Source organism: Dicentrarchus labrax, unplaced genomic scaffold (genome assembly GCF_905237075.1).
Source record: "Dicentrarchus labrax unplaced genomic scaffold, dlabrax2021, whole genome shotgun sequence".
Classification (NCBI taxonomy): domain Eukaryota; kingdom Metazoa; phylum Chordata; class Actinopteri; family Moronidae; genus Dicentrarchus; species Dicentrarchus labrax.
In genome coordinates, this window is record NW_026136719.1 from 18227952 (window position 1) to 18250985 (window position 23034).

A 23034-nucleotide genomic window follows, 5' to 3' on the forward strand; every position below is an offset into this window, starting at 1 on the left:
GACCACTTTGAAACTGAATGAGTACTTTGAGTCTTCATTGTTTAAATAACTTACTACTGAATAACTACAATTCAAATGTTTGCTAAAAATAAAATACAAATGATCAGCAGTTTCAGCGATGAATGTCACTGTACTCCAGACTCGAGTACACTCACCTCCCTCTGGAGTTTCTCCACTGTCCGATCCAACAACCTCCTCTCATCCTCTATGTCGTTCTTCATGTTCTTGAACTGCTCCTTCTGAGTCCTCTCCTCTTGTAACCTCTCCTCCAACTCCTTGTGTTCACTGCTCAGTTTGGTCAAGTTCCTCTGTAGAAGGACACAATATTAAAAAGGTGTCAAACTCTAATACATTTCTACACATGCAGCGGAGCGCAGTGTTAGTGTTAGTGCTAATCTCACCTGCACATCCTCCAACCGAATAGTCAACGCTCGATTGGCACGTGACATTTCCTCTTCTTGCTCCTTAATTTCAGCCAAAGATTCTTCCAATTGCTTTTTCTCTCTCTGTTAAGTGGACATAAGACTTTTATATAGTATAATATGCTACAGCAATATAATAAAACTAGCATCAGTTGCAGTTCTGCAACCCCTTGACCCCTCACCTCCAGTCGGCCAACTCTGTCACCCAGCCTGCTCTCCTGTAGCTTGGCCTCATCAATGATGCGGTTGAGTTTGGCCACCTCATTCTCCAGCTCTTGTGCCCGCCTGCGCAGCCGCTCGGCCTCTTGGGACAGACGCCCTGCTTGGCCCTCCACTGCACCCTTGGCTGCCTCCACTTCAGCCTTCTCACGGACCACTGCTGCGCTGCTCTGTTGATCAGAACAGGACACGAGGCTTCAGTACAAAGGAGGCAGGAGTCTGTGACACTCAACAGAAAGAGGAACGACGATGCACGATGGAACATTTGAGACTCTCTCAAATGCCTCATGCAACAAAAAGCTGTTTGAAGTGCTTAGTTTCTCACTGAAGATTTGTTGCTGGGGAGACACAGAATAACAATGTCCTTCTGTAATACTCACACACTTCATAATAAGCCACAAATTCGAGGCAATTAAATCTGAGCTCTCATTAGCCTCTGCTGATTGAGGGCCACACAAAGTCGGCAGGTTAGCAAGACAGACATGCTAGTTTCCTGTGTCACTGGATTAAAAGTTTTTCCACCTGAAATACTGCTGTAAGATGACTTTTTAGATGCATCTTGTGACCACAACCTAGCCAGAAATATCACTCATAAAACTTAGAGTACAGTTGTAGTCTGCACTTCTAACAGGGCAGTGGCATGGTGAACAGGGAGTCCTGTGAGCTCTCCCAGCGCCAACGTTTATGAATGAAGAGTGTGCTTTGGCTCTGAAATTTTAGGGTGGAGCGCTGTGCATGAGAGTAAGACTGGGAGACAGGGAAATACGTACAGTGCCTTGCAAAAGTATTCACCCCCCCTTGGCATTTTTCGTGTTTTGTTGCCTCACAACCTGGAATTAACATGGATTGTTTGAGGATTTGCATCATTTAATTTACAGAACATGCCTACAACTCTGAAGATGTTTTTTTTTTTGTTAATTGTGAAGCAAACAACAAATAGGACAAAATAACAGAAAAAGTCAATGTGCATAACTATTCAACCCCCTAAAGTCAATACTTTGTAGAGCCACCTTTTGCAGCAATCACAGCTCCAAGTCACTTTGGATAAGTCTCTATGAGCTTGCCACATCTTACCACTGGGATTTTTGCCCATTCCTCCTTGCAAAAGTGCTCCAGCTCCTTCAAGTTGGATGGTTTGCACTTGTGAACAGCAATCTTTAAGTCTGACCACAGATTTTCTATTGGATTGAGGTCTGGGCTTTGACTAGGCCATTCCAACACATTTACACGTTTCCCCTTAAACCACTCAAGTGTTGCTTTAGCAGTGTGTTTGGGGTCATTGTCCTGCTGGAAGGTGAACCTCCGTCCTAGCCTCAAACCACGCACAGAGTGGTACAGGTTTTGCTCAAGAATATCACTGTATTTAGCACCATCCATCTTTCCCTCAACTCCGACCAGTTTCCCAGTCCCAGCTGCTGAAAAACATCCCCACAGCATGATGCTGCCACCACCATGTTTCACTGTGGGGATGGTGTTCTTTGGGTGATGTGATGTGTTGGGTTTGCGCCAGACATAGCGTTTTCTTTGATGGCCGAAAACTTCAATTTTAGTGAAAACAGACCAGAGCACCTTCCTCCATACATTTTGGGAGTGTCCCACATGCCTTTTCGCAAACTCAAAACGTGCCATTTTGTTTTTTGCTGAAAGTAATGGCTTTCTTCTGGCCACTCCATAAAGCCCAACTCTATGGAGCGTACGGCTTATTGTCGTCCCATGTACAGATACTCCAGTCTCTGCTGTGGAACTCTGCAGCTCCTCCAGGGTTACCTTAGGTCTCTGTTCTGCCTCTCTGATTAATGCCCTCCTTGCCCTGTCCGTGAGTTTTGGTGAGCGGCCGTCTCTTGGCAGGTTTGCTGTTGTGCCATGTTCTTTCCATTTGGTTATGATAGATGTGATGGTGCTCCTGGGGATCATCAAAGATTTGGATATTTTTTTATAACCTAACCCTGACTTGTACCTTCAACAACATTGTCCCTTACTTGTTAGGAGAGTTCCTTGGTCTTCATGGCAGTGTTTGGTTAGTGGTACCTCTTGCTTAGGTGTTGCAGCCTCTGGGGTCTTTCAAAAAAGGTGTGTATATGTACTGACAGATCATGTGACACTTAGACTGCACACAGGTGGACATCATTTCACTAACTATGTGACTTCTGAAGGTAATTGGTTGCACCAGAGCTTTTTATGGGCTACATAACAAAGGGGTTGAATACATATGCACATGCCAATTTTCAGTTTTTTATTTCTAAAAAAGAGTTTTATGTATATATTTTTCCCATTTCACTTCACCAACTTAGACTATTGTGTTCTGATCTATCACATACAATTCAGATTAAAAAAACATTGAACTAAAGGCTGTAATGTAACAAAATAGGTAAAAAGCCAAGGGGGGTGAATACTTTTGCAAGGCACTGTATGTGTGTGTGTGTGTGTGTGTGTGTGTGTGTGTGTGTGTGTGTGTGTGTGTGTGTGTGTGTGTGTGTGTGTGTGAGTGAGTGAGTGAGTGAGTGAGTGAGTGAGTGAGTGAGTGAGTGAGTGAGAGAGAGAGACAGAGACAAAGAAAATTGATGATACAACTGATAACAGGTTTCAGTTTTGATGACACCCTTACAGTGAGTGACAGCGTCAATTGAAACAGACTTCCAAAGGTTTGTTTAGTAGCAAGAGTTTGACATGGAATGTAAGAAAACTGGTTTGTCAATTTCCTGTTTATCTCAGTACGGCGAGGAATGCCCACACTTGTACACAGAACAACAGAAGACACTTGTAAAATCTATAGTTACTGTTTCACTATTAAAACAGAGCTGAAACGGCTTAAAAATTAAATTAATTAAACACTCAAGATGTGTGCAAAAAGGGTAAAAGCACATTGCTAACATCCAAGTACATTACAGTAGATGCACGCACAGAAACAAGAAGACACACACACACAGACACAGACACACACACACACACACACACACAGACACACACACACACACACACACACACAGACACACAGACAGACACACACACACACACACACACACACACACAGACACACACACAGACACACACACAGACACACACACAGACACACACACACACACACACCCCCTTCTGCCTTGAAAAACCAACTGATTGAGCTGTAACCCAGCTGGTGACACACTGATGAAATGTGACACAGAAAAATGAATCAACACAAACATGGTACTGGTTATTATTCTCAAGCAGTACCCTTTTTGAAGTGCTGCAGAAATCCTTACAGCAGACACCTCCCTGCTAAATTACATCACAATCAGCAGGAAGAGCAGGATCATAAAACGTGGGCTCCTTAGACATATATCAGGAAAAGCATGGCCAAAAAAATACAACATTATGACGTTACAGCACTGTAGTTAGTGTCACCGGGATTTTGAGGTCTTAGAGGTGGTGACTTATTTACAAATGCAAAATGTAGTTTCTTCAGGAATCCAAAGTCTACAACTCACCAGTCACCCCTTAATACCCTTTGTGACTAAGGTGAAAGACACTCGTTGGTCAGCTCGTCTTGTCTTCACTGTGCGTGAACAGAGGCACCTCCTGTGCTAGAAAGGTGACGGTTGCCTCCCTGCTTCAGTGGTGGCAGGCTAGTCAGACCTGTTTCCCCTGTCACCACAGAGCCGCCCTCATCTCCACCTCACTGGGTCATGTAGTTGGTCACAGGAGCGAGAAGCCCTGTACAGACTAAATGCTGCCAAATCCAGAGATAACATTGTTCCCCCTCTCAAGATCAGCCAAAGAAATTAGCATTTCTGTTTTATGCATTATGACACCTCTCTAAAAAAGCTTCAACCAAAACTAAACATTATAATTTCCATGAAGGTAATACATTTGCTGTTGCAAGGTCTGACACATCTGCAGTTTTGTCATGTTGTGTTATAGCAGTTTCCTCATAGTGCCATGAAAAAGATTTTGCAACCAAAACTTTAATACATGAGTTTATAAAGGAAACAATTCTGAAAATTGGCCGTAAAACTGAAATGCCCCCAAATCTGCATCAGTGTTAATGTTATTGCCATCAAGTTAATTCTGATATTAAGTCATTTTCTAGCATGTTTACATTCTGTTATGCATGTGGTTCTATTGGTAATACCGTGACTGCGTGGCAGCTCAGGAATGGAAAAAGGGGTTTGATGGGATGTGGAGCTAAACACAGCTTTCACAACAATAATACAGCATTGATAGAGAGTGTCAGGGTTGTATCAGTGCTCCGTTTTAACAAAATACACAACAAGTTCAGCCCTCATACTTCTCTGTCCCACTTCCCACACTGGGTCACATGAATTGAAAACATGGGCAAAGCCACCCAGCCAGAAAGAGAGAGACCCTGCTGCTGTATGTGAGAGGAAGTGGGAGGGGATGCAATGACAATGTCTGTGAACTGAAGTGTTAAAACTGCTTGTGGAAAGATCAACTATTCTTGAATTGTAAGACAAACACGTAAATGTCACCTCTAAGAGAACCCTTCATGTATTATATAGTTATATTAGCTGACTAATTTCTTAAATACTAGTTATTCAGTTTCTCATAAGTCTTCACTACCTTTTTTATTCACTGTTACAAAGAGTTAATCATTCACTAAAGGTGTTAAAACATACCTAACAATCACTGAAGGATTAGTACTAACTAAACAATCACTTTATCAGCTATTAGACAATGATTTGTTTAATTTGTCTATTTAATATAATTCTTTATCGCCTCTTTAAATACAAATAAAACAAAGAGTCTGACAGCACAAGCTGATTTCAGCATATTAGTACAATATCATACAAAAATATGTGGTAACATCAAACCGCTAGTCTTTTTTTCCCCCTCGACCCGAACTCAAAGTTTGACTCGTGTGTGTACTCATACTGTTTGTCTAAAGTTGCACATTAACTAACATTGTGCAGTCTTTGAAGCACGGCATGAACGCTGTAAGTGAAGCATGGGCCCCAGGTTGTGTGCTGTGGTGAAATCTTGGATGTCTCGGTTATTCGCACCAAATCAGCTTCCAGCATAACAAAAGCTAATGTTCTAAAAATAAATACAGCTGCAAGTAACCTGCAACAGAAACCCTAACAACCAAGCTGAGTGTTGATCATCAATACCAACTTTTATAAAGGTCGGGGAGATTAATCCCATTATCGGGTATCATAGATTCACACCACCACATTTTCCACAGAGTCAGCTGCTAACATGTTGTCATAGCTCTCCCCTCCCCATTCCTGATGTTGCTCTGCATGTGCTTTGTTTTCTTTTTTGAAGACAAACATGTTGGAGGTATTTTTTCCATATGTTTTCTCCCCTATCCGCCATCTGGAAATCTCTGAAAACACATGTTCCACAAAATCCAACAGAAATGGCGCAAAAAAAATAACATGCTGTGCAAAGGTTGCCAGTTCTTCTGGTGATGAGTTTGTTTATCCTGTTTAACTATTACGCTAACACGTTATGCTCTATGTGTAGATTGACTGATTGATTTTATTTATTTAAAACCATTGTATGGTGCCCATCCCATATGGGGTAAAGCAACATCGCCACTGAGATGGCAAGATGTACAAATGCATTATGCTCTTTGTTAAATTGCTGACGATAAGCCGTTTACAGTTTTCTAAATTCACTGGTGCACTGCAAGTACTCCAAACCAGGATGCATTGAAACACATGACTTCCTTCTATAGCAGCTGCAAAAACATGCTAACTGTGACTTCACAAAAACGGGCCCTCACTGACAAACCAAAGCTTCTGCAGGAGTTCCATAAGGAAGACATTTTCTCTTACATTTCCTCTGTCTTTTTTACCACGGTGAATTCCCTTTCCTGCTCTTCCTGTTGTCACTCTTCACTCACACGTTTCCAGCCTCCCAGTTGTTTCCTCTTTCCTGTGCTGTCAAATGTCACCTCATTCACAAATTTCATATATCACCCACATCTGTTCAATAAACTTTCCTTCTGCGTTCTACAAAACGATCTGTATGACTCTCTCTGGGAGACCAATCGTTGCATAACCATAACCCCCACCTGACCATCACCTGCAGACTGTACTTTTAACACAGGAAGCTTTAACATCCACCTGCTGTTCCTGCACTACTACAAGTGACATCTACAAAAAAAAACATGTTTTAAAGGAGTTCTCTGTTTTTGCTTGACTTCTGAGTGAAATACAAGTTATTACCTCCTGCCCTCACAACGTCAGTCTAAACAAAGAGATTAGAGCTTTGCAAAGATGCTAAAATATGCGTTGCAGGCCAAAATAAGCCTTTTACTCCTGTTAAGTCTGTCTGAAAAAAGACCAGCGGCATGGTGAGTGTTGTAGACATGTATTTTGTGTTTATTGGCCAGTCAGCTGCTCAGTGTTTGGGTGGCGGGAGGTAAAACTAAGTCACTGGTCCTGTTTCTCCTTATCGTGGGTTAGAGATTTTTGACAGAAGGAGTGATGTAGACTCATTGCAACAATAAAAAAAAAAAAAGCCTTTGTCGCCAAGCATGACCAAATAAAATAAACTATCCAAGGTCATTCAGAGTACAAGTCGTTTCCTATACGGTATCACATTATCTTAACTTAGCCCTCATATCAGGTACAGAAAAAAACTTTTATGGCAGTGGAAAAGTCTGGATTTACCTTGCCAGCACAAAGTATGTGTTACAAATAAACAGCATTCTTCATAAAAGAAGGTACAGAGACCTGAGGTTAACTGGAACAGAAGGCCTGTCATGGACTGAAAGGAAGGATTGAAGTAGAAATTAAAACGCGACAGCTGAGAAGCACTGGCATCTCTTTGGTCAAAGGGAGACGGTAATCAAATCTTGTCTTGTCCTTGGAGAACTGAAAACAGAAACCTGCTTTTAAAAGAATCTCTGTGCAAAGCCAAACTGCAACCTAGCAGGGGTCTCTGGATATAACAGAGAATTACTGAAATTTGAGAGATTGTGACCATGCAGACGCTTTAAGTGACATTGATGTCTCCAATCTGTCAATTTGACTTTTTGGGGATTTGGCTGTTAACATAAGTTGCTGACAACTACAGCCACAAATACAATAGTCATATAAACATAAATGAGGTATGACAATGTTTTGATGCGCCTTCATCACAGTGCACCTAGCTTACAACAATAAAACAACTAAGACAACAGAATAAAGAAAGTGAACACACTATCTGAAGTCATTTGGAGCAGAGGTTCTCCATGGTCTCAGGACAGCCCAGGAAAACATAGACTAGTTTAATTTTCACTCCCTGTGGACCAGTACACCCAAGACTGTAAGGACACTTCCTGCAGTCAGTGCAGTATTATATCTAGATGCAATTTTTGTGTTTCCTGGGACCAGATTTGATCAAACTGGGGTCTGTGATCTCATCTCTTTCTGGATATTAAGAACTTTAAGATCATCTTATCTTCCCTTACTTTTGTGAAACTTTTTAAGAAAAGTGTTGCAATACCATTTACTTCACATAAACAGGTATTCATAAAACAGTAAACAGTGTTACACACAGTTTACCAGAGATAGCTGCAGGGGAAATGATGAATTTCACATGAAATAGAAGGCGAAAGATGTTAAATTAATTCCTTTGATGTAAAACCGGATCATGCAAGGTGAAGGCAGAAAATATGTTACTGTACCAGATGTACCACATTGTTACCACTGTAACTAAAGAGTTTCTCAGAATTAAGAATATGACTCAGACCTTAACGTCCATGCTTCACAGTGCCAAAACTCAAATCAAAGTCTCAGCAGAAAGACAAAGAGGGAAGAAAATTCCTGTTCCTGTTTTGAATAAACCTGAGAACGAGAGAGAAGGAACGCACAAAATCGACAACCCACACAACGAATAACAACTCAAACATGGAGCTCTCATCCAACAATTTACTCATTTAAAATGAAGCCCAGACTCGTGTACTGAATTTTAACCACTTGTCTCAAATGTTCTTGGTCATCTCAATAGCAGATAGTATATTTAACTTGACTCCTGCAAGTTGTTCTGGCAGATTAGGCTCCCACCACATCTGTGCTCACAGGCAGCGAAGTAAAGGAACAACAAACACCACTACCTGGTTTCATATGGACATTTTCTGAACTGAACCCCTTTCTGGCTGAACTGCTGGGCATTTAGGGCCTGTTCTGCGAGTGTTTAATGTCATCAGTCTATAAAGTTATCATTAAAGCTATTTGAAGACCTAGAAGACCTAATATTTCAACAAGGATAAACCGTTAATTCCTCGCTGTCTCTGTCAAGATCCAGAAAGTCTCTCCATCATTTCCTTCCTCGCTTACTGCTCAGCGTCTCCTTCCTCCATCAGCTCCTAAAGCTACGCTGGGAAATATAGCGCTATCATCAAACACACAGACTCAAGCGGGAGTCTTTACTTTCAAAACAAGCCTGAGGGAGAACTCTTCCCTGGGCTACGCAAGTTTGATGATCAGACAGTGAGACTTCAGTTCACACACTGGCAGAGATTACTCGAGAGGCAGGCAGAGATACGGAAGAGAATGACACAGGCCAGAAAATGAACTGCATTTAGGTGAGTGGGAGATCACTGCGGAGTCCTGTGTGGAAACTGTGGAGTTAGGAAATGAAAAAATACAGCATTTGGGATTGAGGTTACAGATGAGAGCGTGATAACAATGTGGCCGTGTTACACACTGTGGCTCAAGGCTGTAGGTGAAACATAACAAGAGCTGGAAATGGTGTGATAAGGGCAAGGCTCTGTCTTTACAGTTAGGAAGGGAGAGTACGGCTGAGACCTATTAAAGCCTCTAACACTGAGAATCTGGAGTGCTGCAGAGATGGAGATGCAACTGCAGCACCCTGAAGAGGCGTAAATGAAAAGATCTGAGTCTCTCCCGCAGGTCGGAGCGGGTGCACTGTCACAGAGCTGGAGCCGAGTGAAAAAGGAGGTGTGCCGGGTGCACATTCTCCACTTTGACCCCAACATTCCTGGAAACAAACCCCTCTCTCTACTTGCCGCACCTCATCTTTCCAAATGTTTTGCATACCAGCACATGCTGACACAAAAGATCAAATCCACTTCCAAATGTTCAGACGTATTTCGTTACAGAACATTAAGAACTCAGATAAGTAGTGCTCAAAATAAGCAAATTCATATCTTCTCAAGAAAGTGTGACCGAGACTTTCTTGATGAAATTCCACAGATTTCACCTCATGGAAAACACAATGCAGCTTTCAATTTAAGACACAAAACAGGCCCCCCGCTCCTTTCAGGGGGTCAGCCACGCATCCCCTTTCCTTTAGCATACTGACCCACTTATTCAGCATGTCCCAACCCCCGCTGCTATTATTGTGTGAAACAAACTCATCATTCATCATCGACTGAGGTCCGCAATTACCCCCACTCTTTCAGGGCACAGAAAGAAGAGGGGACACGACGCAACTCAGGAACGGCAGCTCATTAGATTAGTGATGGCTTGTCACTGCAATTAACTAGTGTACAGAACAATGTAGTGCTCCAGTTTCCAGCATTCTTCTTCGCATGGTCCGCTCTGGTCACCGCAAAACGTCAGGGCCACTCAATGGGGGGAAGCAGCAGTTTGGTTAGAGATGGGGGCAGAAAAGATGCACAATTCACTCTGGATCTTCTTGTTCCTCTGTCTGACAGCCTCACACAAAGCAGAAGTGTATATGAGATAATACGCAGTTTGAATGTCAGACTTTCTCATAACTTGTAGCTCAGACAACTGCCCTCATGCTGTGAACATTGTACAGAAGTATTTATTACTGGGATGTTTTCAAAACGCTTACTTTGTAGCTTTGACAACAAAATGATTTATGTATTTTAATGCTGATGTATCAGATCTTATCACCTATTTGAACATTGCCCCGACATAAACTGAGGTAAAGACTAATAGTGCCACGGTATAGATTAATTTATGTTCATATTTTTGAAGAGCAATTGACATGCAGCCTTCTAATCTACAAAGTATTCACAAAGTCCGAGGACAGAACATTAATTCAAGGACACGATCACAAGTCTCCGCCGAGTGAGGGCTCATTTATATCTCAAAAGAGAAACAAACAATGACCTCATCTCGCCAAGTGTTTACAAAGCACTGAGGGTAAACCCCTGATGACTTACTCCCTCGGGGGAGCAGTACCTCTGTTTGACAAAAGGAAATGTTCTCATAGACTCCTGCTGCAGAGTGCTGCTGTGGACTCCCACCAGGCCTACAGGAAGCCTAGAACAAGCACAACTTCCAGTCTCTTGGAGACAAACAGGACACATGTGAGTCACAAGGCGACCTGCTGAAAACAATGCGTCTTCAGTCCTTTAAGTATCCTGCGTCATGCCATGCATGTTTCATCTTAATGCAATGTCCTCCATTTATGAATTGTTTTGTTGACAAACTGTCCCTGCCGTACTTCTAATCATTAATTTGTGAAAAATGGCTGGTTGATTGATTTATAAATTCTGAGCTTGCAGCTTTTCAGAATTGTATTTCTTGTCAGTGCAGTAAAAACAGAACTGTGTCCTGAGTATATTGGTGCCTTTAATCAAGACTCGCTACTTAAGCTACAATAGCAACCTTGCCAGTAAGGCAACTCCTAACAGTTTCATATACAGATAAATGCCTCCAAATAACTCCAAATGTTATCATCAAACATCATTCCTCCTGTAAAATGTTCCTCCCTAGAGGAATAGGCTGAGATAAGAGAACACCTCCACACTTGACTGGCAAGAAAGAAACACTTCCCATGAAAAATGATGACGAGCTACATTTAACTGTTACATAGTGTTTTGTTTTCATTTTATCAGCTTGCTCTGTTGACACAGCTCAAGTGTGTGAACTCTTGACACTCAACTTGAGCTTACTGTCCACTTGTGTCAAAAACGTACAACTTTTCACTGCAATATGTGAATATCCTATCTTATGCTGATCTGCGTGTTAAAATTACTTTGTTTATTTAGTGCAATTACATCGATACTAAAAACTGGGATGTTTAAGGTCTTTGTCCTCTGCAAGCCAACAAAACCGAATCCTCACAGATTTATGACAGCAGATATGCACAAATCACCACATTATTACTTTAAAAAATCTATGTATGTACAAGTATAACTGGAATTTTAAGGGTTAACAGAAATGTGGGAGGAACATTGAATGGAATATTGAAAAGTCAACTGCTAACTTGTCTTTGTACATATACATAAGGCTACAGTGGTGAGGCATCAAATGTTTTGAGTATATATTATTCACTAAAGAAGACTGAAGAGTAGTATGCTGTGTAGATCTTTTGCTGTTGATGAAAATAATTTAAAATTCTTGTTATACTCAGGACTTTCCTTTGCCCTCTGATCTTCACCTGGTACACTAATTCATATGTTGACATCTTGAATTAAAGTTTTTTTTTCAAATACAATGGAGTCGGCCAATGAAACAAGGCCTGTTTGCCTCCTTTTTCCACTGCTTTTGTGATGCTGATTTCAAGTGACAAGCTTATTCTGGATATAGTATCTCCTGCAGTATAAAAGCAGTGCCTCAGTATGTTGATACTCAGCACCACAGATGTGAAATGGTGTAAAGGTGTAAATAACGTCACTTCAAAGCAGCGGCCCCCGACCTCTGATGACCAACATATGGCACAACTTGCAATGCAAAACACACACAGACACAGTTGCAGCTCCCCTGATGCGGTGCTTATCTCCACACTCCTCTGTGACAGGGTGTGTTTCTGGAAAGGGGGAGGGTGAGAGGGAAGGAAATGAGGAGGAGGGAACACTGTCAAACTGGAAGAGACGAGGAGGGAAACAACCAGGAGGCTGATTACCTGCTTGGCCTCCTCCAAAGACATCTGTAGCCGGCTTATGTCCTTCTCATACTGCTCCTTCATCTTGTCCACTTCCTGATCATGAGCAGCCACTTCCTCCTTCAGGGCTCCTTTCAGAGCTGTCAGCTCCCTCTCTCGCCTCCTCAGCAACTCCTCCTGCTCCTCCTTGGCCAGGAGAACTTCCTGCATCTCCAGCTTCAGTTGCATCATCTCCTGTAGAAAATGAAGACAGTTTAGTAATTCTTTATCATTTCAGAATTTGCAGAATCGGACTGTGGTTGACCCTAAAGTTTGACCGTGACCATTAAGTTTGCTCTTGTCTTTGGTTACACAGACTTTTCTCACTGCAACCACATTTAATAAACCATTTAAAGAAATAAACTGAAAATTATTCCCTGGCTTGGTTGTTGATTGAATTTATTTTCTATTGTCTCCAGAGATAAATCTTTCAGATAAAGCCTTCACCATATGGAGTTAAGGTTTATTGGAAAGGTTTTCAGCAAACTAAAATGCATTCTGTCTTATTTCAGTGTGACTAACAATGGCGATATAACAAATCATCGAGCACCTTCCAGACCCACTGGTTGCAATTGGGTTTAAACTCTTAAATACAGCATGAAATCATACATTTTTAACAAATGGTTTTATGTACAAGTAGTACTCAAGATAGCAGAATATAAAAAAAATATGAAAATCTTAGATGGTTATTTTGCCGAGCAGTAAGAACAATGAACACTGTGCATTACCGCCATAATGATGTCTTTCTCTCCATCAGAGGGTGACTTCTTGGCCGTGTCAAGCTCGTCATGCATCTCTGACAGCTGGTCCTGCAGGTCTCTGATCTCTGTCTGGTACTGCTCCCTCTCCATCTTCACCTGGAACAGCCTGACAAATGAGACAACATGTCACAACACAGTACAAGCACTCTACATGCTGTAGACATGCACGTACACACCCGCACACCTGCAGTTTAATTCACACATACAAATGGCAGCACCTGTGCTGGGTCTGAAAGTGAGGCCTACAGAGCACTGAGGTTAAAATGAATACCTGGATGATGGCAAACCAATAATGTCTAAACTGCCTCTACACGACAACACTGGGGGGGAGGGTGATGAGTGATGTGAGGCACCTCAAACAAATCACCATACAGTCACGTAGACTGAAGCAGAACATCTATTCCTGCTGTAAGAATACACTCAGAGGGGAGCGACTAGTAGCTGACCATGTTTCTGCAACGTACCTGGTTTGATTCCAGCCAGGGGAACTTACTAGCCCTCTTGTTTCCTGTCTACCTCTTTACTATCAATATGGGATTTTGCCTTTATATCCTAAAAATGAAAGGCCCAATACAGAAGTGCAACATGCCACAAAAAGAGCAAATATTTAAAAAATAAAAATTTCATCTGTTTCATGTTTCATATGAAAACTGAAGAACCCCAAACAAAACCAGCACGCTTTGCATGGAGGCAACACTCTGGACACCGACTGAGATCAGTCCAACAATAATAGTTGTATAACGTATAAGAGGGCGGAAATGAAGTCGGACAGTTGGCGCTGTCAGAATGAAAAGTAAATCAGTCACCAGGCTCACATTAATATGGAGGGTGAAAGATAAACCTAACAAACAAGATGAGACACAATGGGTTGTATAATAAGACTGACATGGTGACCACTTCAGTAACCATCAACAGTCTGAGTGGTTTCATCAACAGACATCCTACACTGGTTTCAGCATGAAATGTCAAGTACTGCAACAGCTGATGAATAACACCTCTAGCTAATTATAACTATTATTTATGATTATATGACCTGAGGAGGTGTTAACATTTATATGGTTTTGCTGAAACACCGCTTTTTCATTTTACCTGCCAACAAATCAGTACGGATCAGTTAGTGTAGCAACAAGAACCTGATCCCTCACCAGCCTCCCACCACAATCATTGCCAGTTGTGTTCACTGGAGCATACAACAAAGACAAAGTAAAAATACCAGTAAAGGGAGCTGAACTTGGCTGCGTTGCCTCAAAGCAAATACAATAAAACATTCTGGAAATGCTAAATAAAGCTAAGCTATTTGATTAATCTACACTGATCACTGGTCGTTCTCCAGCACTGTCACTTTGCACTTACTCTTCAACTGTGGTCTGGAGTTCGGCCTCTGTTTTGGCTAGTTTTTCCTTCAGACGCTTGCACTCCTCTGCACTCCGCTCCTTCAAATCTGCTGCTGTCCTCTTGTCAGCCTGGTTCTTCTGCAGGTGAGACACAAATATTAATGTTGACATTTCAATGTACATACACTCATTTAGTCTCTTACATCTCTTGCACCAGGCTTTTAGAATTTGTTAGCAGGATCTGTTTTAAATATTGCAGAGGAGGATCCCAACTATATGGAAAAGCAGCATGTAACATTTACATATTGTAAAAATGAACTGAATAACAGTTCCCCCCATAATAAATCCATTCCCAACAGTTGCAGTTTCAATTATTTAACTTTTAATACAAAGTAAACAACTGACTTTTGAATTCCTACGTACTTTATTGCAATACACACACACACACACACACACACACACACACACACACACACACACACACACACAACACAGAATTAAAGGTTTTGAACAGACTAGCCTCTTTGTTCTATTATTGTGTCTATGAAAATATGCCTTTGTATAAGCTTAGCCAATTCTACATCCAGCAGTGGTCCCAAAATATATCTTATATATATATATATATATATATATATATATATATATATATATATATATATATATATATATATATATATATATATATATATATATATATATATATATATATATATATATATATATATATATATATATATATATATATATCATATATATATATCATATATATATATATATATATATATATATATATATATATATATATATATATATATATATATAAGTAAAACAGTAATCCCTTAAATCTACTTTCCAACCAAACCCTTAATTAAAGCATATTCTCAAACAACAAAAAGTTCAGCAATAAACTGACATGGCAACATAAACAGGCTGGTGTTTGGAGGCAGAGTTTCAGTTAGACTGTTGTTACCTCAAGCTGTTCCTTCAGTTCGACCATTTCTTTCTCCAGTTCAGCATTTTGCTCCTGCAGAGCTTTGGTCTGTGTAGCAAAGTCCAGGGACTGAGAGGAAGAGAGATGTTTTTACAGTTGGTTATTTCTTATTATTCAATTCAGAATGAAAATAGGAAAAATATTTAATAGCTGGCAGTGCAAATAAACAGCCTGAGTGCAAGAGCCTGAAATAATACGCACACTTTAAAGGTCTCATAAAATTAATCTGAGATCTCATTCCTTTAGTGGTTGGAATCAAACAGGATGTTATGGCAGAATAAGTTTACTTTAAAAATTCAAAGTAGGACAAATATGTTTCTATCAACCGATCTATTAAATCAATACATTGACCCAGTTGGGCTTCACTTTGGGAATCTGAAACTCAAACACACATTGCTTGAGAAAACCTTTTTTTCATAGGCTGTTAATTAGCGGTGCACAAAAAATAGCGATATCACAATGTCTTACTTTGTTGTCGCCTTGTGAACTTGCCGTGGCCCGAGACTTCAACGTCTGTATCTTTTCAAAGACCAGGTTGACCTTTCTCTTCGTCGCTTCATCATTGTCGTTGCTTCTGCAGACACACAGGTATGTTAACACATGTTATTAAAGGGAAAAGTAAAAGAAAACTTCTTTCAGTGTTTTGGGGGATCAGGAATTAATTCCAGACTGTTCTGAGAACAGAGTAATTCATTCCCAGCTTATAAAGGGTCAGGAGGGATCATGCTGCTTTGATTTGTCACCTCCCAGCACAAACAGCTTCATTGCACCCGTCTAACAAACTATGGCACCTGGTAAATTAGTAGGAACTACAGCTAAAAATGTTGTAGCAACCATGCAGGGATTAAGAAATATCTTTCTGATGCTTTGAAATATAAATATCATGCAAATGAGAGAGATTGTGAGTTTCTTTTTAAAAATATTATGGATTGCTTGTTGCTTGGTATTCTGAAAATATAATACAGATTATATTATGTAGTAAACATTTACCATCAAATAGTAGTTTTGTTCATCAATTATTGAAAAACAGAAGAAGCCTGGATTCACAGCATTCGGTCACAAAACCAGCCACATTCACACATATCAACCAATAACAGTACTGCTCTGGACAGTAAATACCTTACATTGAAATTGATGTTTAGGAACATCATCTTCTCTGGAGCTAAGAAAAGCAGCTTTGTCTTTAGCATTAAACACTGAGCATTTCTAAGTTTATTGCCAGATGTTTGAAAGCCCAAAGATGGGAGGATTTTCTCAACCCAGAGAACAACATATAATCCTTCAGTTAAAGTGAAAACACCAGAATCCACAAAACTGGAGTTACAACACTTTCACATGACAAAAGTGATATATTATATCAATAAATTTCAAGGCTGACACAGAAAGCCAAACCTCCCCCAAATCTCTCTTCTTCTCATACAGATGATTTTCATTAAACCTTTATAACCCCTGTTGGTGAATGTTTGTCTTCTGGGTCTTGGGAATGTAGCTCAGTTTCAGCCCCAGCACTTCCATCTGTGTTTCCTTTCCTTTGTCCTGTGACTCCTGACCTGTGGCCCGACACACCCAAGCAGTTTCCTGTTCTTTTTCTACATTACCACAAGCCTGTAAGACACTCAAGAACTGTAGAAACCTGAAAACTGTATAATCACATACAACTAGTGCAACTGCTGTAGAGTGCAGTTTAACTGGCAATTGTGATTGACTTTAACATTCTCCTAAAACAGTTCTTGACATCGACTTGCTACTTTAATTAAAAGAATCCACAAACCATCACATTTGGCACCTTTAAAACCTTAACTTCAGTTAACCTTCTAACCCAACATGCCTTTCTTTGACGAGCAATAAGTGTCTGATTACAGAAGCAAACAGAACGTCTTCCCCTCATTTCACACTGCAGCAAAGAGAAAGCGGAGAAAGTGGGATTCTGCAAGAAAACAAACTCCAGACAGCTGGATCACTCACAGCCTGGATGGGAGGGTAAGAAGAGCACATTCCTTCACTTTTATCACAAACAGTCCAACTCTGATAAAAACCATTTATGTGCTCCCACAGAACAGTCTCTCCCTTTATGATGCATTGCCTTATGGTGCAACATGTTGGATTTTTTAGTTTCAGAGAGAACAATATGCTCCGTTCATGATTCAGCTAACAGCCAGTGATTAAGACTAAAACAATTTCACAATATTTATTTTATCAATATGATCATATAAAAATAAAACTTTAAAAAGTACACCAAGAACGATAGAAAAGATAATGAAAGTCAAGATTACTCACCCGTCCTTAAGGTAATTGAACAAAATTTGTTTTGCTGTCTCTTCGTGTGTTTGTTGTGAAAGCTCCTGTTGACCTTTTAGAAGATCAGGTGTCGCCTGCAAATGACAGGAAATGAGAGCGAGATCTAAATGAAATAAGAGAGTTCTTAACAAAGCAAAGATCTCACAGATCCTCATTTTGATTAGATTGAACAGACAATCATCTGTTGGAAAATATACTAACATTAAGTAAACAACATAAGACACAAGATAAAACAAAGACATTTCAGATTCTAAACGTAAAATCAAACCATAATGCTACAGCATAGCTCTCTGGCCTTTTACCTGAACATCTGCGTTTGTACTGGGCTTTTTGTCTGCGGTGGAAGAGGGCTTGGACAGCGATGTTGACAGCAATGTTGTCGGAACCTTTCCAGATGAAGAGGCATCATCCTTACTCTCTTTACTGGTGAATGGTACTGAGGATGTGTGAGTCTGTGGCTTTTTGTAACCCTGTATGGAGCTTACACCTTTAGAGATGGTGTTCTGGGGGGAGCCGGGTGCACTGGTGGCATGAGAAGATGAAGCCCTGGAGTTGACCTTACCATCTACAGCCGTGAGCCAGGAGTCCTGACTGCCTGCTGTCTTCTGCAGCCGCAGCTGCGAGGGACGCAGTACATGCTCCATTGATGTGCCCCGCTGGCGGCTAAACTCGTTCGTGTTGCCAGAGCCATCTCGAAGGCCGAGGGCGCTATCCACGCTGCGTGAGCGCTTCCTGTCCTCTGGGTTGATCCTGTTCCTACGGCCCGCCCTGCCCCTGCGCTGGTGGCTGCCATCTTTGCCATCAAACTTCTCAATGAGCTCATCGACTCCAGGAATGGAGCCTGTGTCAATGTCTCTGCCTGAACCGGGAGTGAAGGGGATGTAGCGGCGGTTCTCATGGCGGTTGATGGTGTCTGCATACAGGGCGTCCATCTGCTCATCTACCGTAGCCTTAGAGGTCGAAGATGAGGAGGAGTGGCGCGAGCGGGAAGAGGACTGAAGAACTGGCCCGCTGGAGTCAGTCCTGCGTAGAGGAAGGACATCAGGCTCACGGCGGGTGCGCTCCAGGCTGGAGTTGGCGCTGCTCATAGAACTGGGGGATCTGCACGAGGTCTTGCTCTGCTCACTCGTGGGACTCGACACAGTGGACGGCTGAGGCTGGGCTGGAGGGACTGGTTGCTGCTGAACTTTAGAGCCTGGCTTGGACTGAGGTGGATTCAGGTTGGCAAAACGAGGTTTGGACTGCGGCTGAGCCACGGCTGTTAGTGTCCTGGTTTGAGGCTGAGCGACCTGGGACGGAGGCAAAGACTGACGCTGTGACTTCGGCTTTGAAAGGGCCGTCTCACTCATGCTCTGAGATGGAAGCTGCCTTTTCTCTAGCTGGGTTGGGGGTTTATTCTGGTCCACACTTGATGACTTGGCATTGGATGGTGCAGATACAGCAGATTTGGAGATTTGCTGTTGGTTCCCAGTCTCAGGCAGAGACAGAGGCCTTGAAGGCAGGCTGTGGAAAGCATCAAGGTTCAGGGAGTTGGTGTCTGGATCATATGGCTGCAGTATCTCCGGATGCTTCTGAAAGTTCAGAAGGGTGGATGGTTTCTTTCCTTGGGAATCTGCAACACCATTTTGAGGACCAGAGTAATGCATCATCTTCTGAGACCTGTACTCCATAAAGGGGCTGTTGGATCCAGCCTCCTTTCCTCCCCGGAAATCATACTCGTCGTAGTTCTCAATAAAAGAGCTGTCCGTGTCGATATACCCATTACTGTTAGGGTCGACAAAGGACTGAGAACCCCTATCCTGGTTGTTGAGAACTACATAGGGATGTCCATCTATACCCTGGACACGGATGCTGAGACCGTATGTACCAGCTCCATTACTATGGGGCCTGGAGGGGCGGGACGGCTGAGTGTGGCCCCGCTGTGGTCCGCTGTTAGGAATGCCAGTCACTCTGTACGACTCCATCAGGAATGCAGGAAGGAAAACAAATCCCTCTCCCTGGATCAGGTGGACCACCTCTGCAACCAATGGTTCAGACAGGCTGTATTAGTCAGAGATGAGACACTACATTATTCAGTAATATCAACAAATGTTTCCCAGATCCACACTCAGCTACTAATGAAACATTAAAGCCGTGCTGCATTTAATTACGTTGTCGGCTTTCATTTCTTTTACTCGTCTTACCATTCTTAATGTTCAGTTTTTTTTCCACAGAGATACTTTATGTCAACTAATGTGCTCTGGCCGAATGAAGGATGAGAGAACACGATCACTATGTTGCCTAATACATCTCTGAACCCATAACAACTCTGAGTCAACTTTAGCCACATTCTTTCTAACTACAGAAATGACCAGGTACAGGTGAGAAAGGCCTCACAGGCGAGTGACTAACAGACATGGTATCACAAAATGACTGTTTACCCGGCATGACAAAGAATATAGGTTAAACAGGTTAAGAAAAAGGGACTGAAAGATAAAACTCCAACATGAGTCAGACCTGAGAAAAATGTGACAGATCAGCCATCTCTACACAACTTTGGAGTGTGTGTGTGTGTGTGTGTGTGTGTGTGTGTGTGTGTGCATACACTGTGTTGTTGATCCTTGTAAATGACATTGTAATTTCAGCCCACGCTCATGGGAAATGCCATGAAAAGAAAGCAACAAAATCTTATTAGGCTCGATTTTGTCACATTTATAATAATTGCAGGGTTGTCAAGGTTGACAGATTTGCAGCACGATTGTGAGAACACACAGCTGGCAATAAATATCAAACTGTGTACAAATATTAAAGTAAGCCGCTCAATGTTCTTTAGACACATTTATGCCTGGGAGGTCGGTGAAGACAAAGCCATCAGCAACCACCATGTGTTTCACTGAACAAAGGGCTTTCAACAGGTTCCTGTTTGCCTTACTGATAGCATCCCATTCTACCTGATGTTACAATACAAAGACCGGACCAAGATGGGCCTGGAAGAAGGACACTGATAAGACTGACAACAAAGGCAAAAGCAGGATACAGCACATTGGCATGAAATAGGTAAAGACAGACCGATGGACAACTGAGCACAGAACCATGTAGGGATGGGAGATATGATAATATATAGCTTGAGCAGATTTGTTACTGTTTGTCTCAAATTAATGAGCAGCATAGTGTTACCAGGTATTTATTTAAATACAGACATTCCTGTCTGTCCCGTATTGTATCTGTTACAGCTTCTAAATAGACACTATATTAGAGATCAATATCACAATACAAAATTACATGTACCCTGATAGAAGATTTCAGGATTTCCCCTAAAAAAATTGGTTAGTCAAGGTGGTAAGGTACTCATCTTGTTAAATATAATGATATAAGTGTAACATTTTATTTCCTGAAAGTGTATTCATTCAGTTTTATATGATGTTAGCCGAGGCTGTCTGTATTTCAGGTATGGTGGCCTGCCTCTGCCATGAAACACTGCATGAAACCATTTATTTCACACATGTCGGCCACTCCTAGCCCCATATAAGAATAATTCCCCTTGCCTTGGTTTTGACAAGTCAATGAATGTGGTGACTGGTGGATCCTGGTGCTTCAATTAGTCAGAATTAGTCAGATTCACACTATTCAGCCTGCACAGGAGGAAGAGGAGATAAAGTGTCCCTTCCAGCAGGAAGAGTGCCGTGGAAGACAGATTAAAGCTAAAGGCGACACAATAGACTCTTTCATCCTTAGTGTCACATGTATCAAAGCACAAAGGCTTTCAACGAGTGTGCAACTTTTTTCCCTCCCACTGTATTTTTCACTGCAAAAAAAAAGGAGGAAACCCTCACTGAGCAGCCCCACTGCCCTCCTTAGTGGCAGTGCTGCCTTCAATGACCCCTGTGCTGCAGAGCAGAGAGGTCGGCACAGGGCACAGGTTGGATGTCAAGGCCCTGGCTTTGATCTGTGCAAGAGGTTCAGATATTAACAAAGCAGATTTTTCTCTCCTCATGTGAACTGATGGGTTGTCTGTGTCACAGAAAGGTCCCCCACACAATGTAGCTGCAGTGACTCACATGACTACATGAAGAAAACTAATCAGTAAAAGCAGCTGAGGACAAAGTGGATGTAAAGACTGAACTAAATCACTCAAGACAGCGAGGATTTACACTGTGGGAAAATATTATAAAGTTACGTAACATGAATGGGAGTTCACTAATCTGGAGCGTCAGGTAAATGAACCGTGAGTGTACAGCAGCAACTGTAAACACAATTAAATAACAGCACCGAGTGTGTGAATTATAGACTACAGACAGTTTAATCTTAAAGTAGCTGGTTAACTTAAACAAACTACGTTAACACAAGAGAAGAAATAGTTGACGCAGTTTGTGGACATTTTATACATCGCTGCTCAGTTGCAACAGGTGGCCGTAAACACACCACCAGCCTGAGATTTACTGTAATACTTCATAAAGCTTCACATATCCCCGGAGTCACTCACTTTATAGCAACTTATTGTCCTTTTTTTGGTGTTAAATGTTCAGTTTTGTTTGGCAGTTTGTTTGAGTTTTAACGGCTGTTAACGGCTCTCACAGCAGACTGAATGAACACTGTTAGTTTACTCACCAGCGTCGTCTCTCTCTCTCTCTCTCTGGTTCACTTATCGCAGGTTACAAACGTTTGTTTAAAGATAAAAAAGGCTGAGCAACAGTGCCCACACCACCGCCTGAGAACTTATTGAGTCCTGTGCTGTTTTCTAACAGAGAGAGTAGGACAGTTTGAGAAGGACGTCCGACCCTCCGGGCCGCTCCGCCTCCTGAAACAAGCGCACAAACCCGCCCACCCCCAAAAAGAAAAACCCCAGTCCGCTGGTCCAGGAACAGATTTCACATCATGAATCCTCCCTGAAGTCTGCGTAGGACTTATCCCAGGCCAGGCTCGGTTCGGACCGGCCAATCTCGGCTCGGTTCAGCTCAGCAGGGTCTGGAGAGGCTCTGAAAAGCAATAGGGAGCAACTTGTAGGTGGGACTTTACAGCTCTCAACCTGAGTCTTTAAAATCAGCTCAATATAAAACATTTATAACTTATTTATTTATTTATTTATATATTTTAAATTTAATAAACTAAGTTTAATACATTTTAAACCAGCAAAGACAGTAATGCACGTCTGTTTGCTTGTGTTTGGAAGAAACTGAGCCAACATAAAAAAAACCTTATCATAAATACAAAATGAGTTCATAAGTTTTGAGGTATGA

General features: G+C 41.7%; 1 protein-coding gene across 3 annotated transcripts in view; it reads right to left on the minus strand.

Moving 5' to 3' along the window:
- cgnl1 (cingulin-like 1) overlaps positions 1-22570 on the minus strand; it is a 31346-nt gene extending 8776 nt beyond the window's left edge. The window contains exons 1-11 of one of the 3 annotated variants that reach the window (XM_051378482.1): positions 22406-22570; positions 18121-19835; positions 17798-17892; positions 15989-16094; positions 15500-15589; positions 14549-14667; positions 13163-13301; positions 12417-12629; positions 605-811; positions 402-506; positions 156-308 (exon numbers count right to left, since the gene is read on the minus strand). In XM_051378482.1, the coding sequence (XP_051234442.1) occupies positions 156-308; positions 402-506; positions 605-811; positions 12417-12629; positions 13163-13301; positions 14549-14667; positions 15500-15589; positions 15989-16094; positions 17798-17892; positions 18121-19782 (2889 nt within the window). In that variant the 5' untranslated portion in view covers positions 19783-19835; positions 22406-22570. The remainder of the gene's footprint in view (positions 1-155; positions 309-401; positions 507-604; positions 812-12416; positions 12630-13162; positions 13302-14548; positions 14668-15499; positions 15590-15988; positions 16095-17797; positions 17893-18120; positions 19836-22405) is intronic. The other 2 variants (XM_051378481.1, XM_051378480.1) reach the window with 2 other exon arrangements.
- Between the last annotated feature and the right edge of the window lie 464 nt (positions 22571-23034).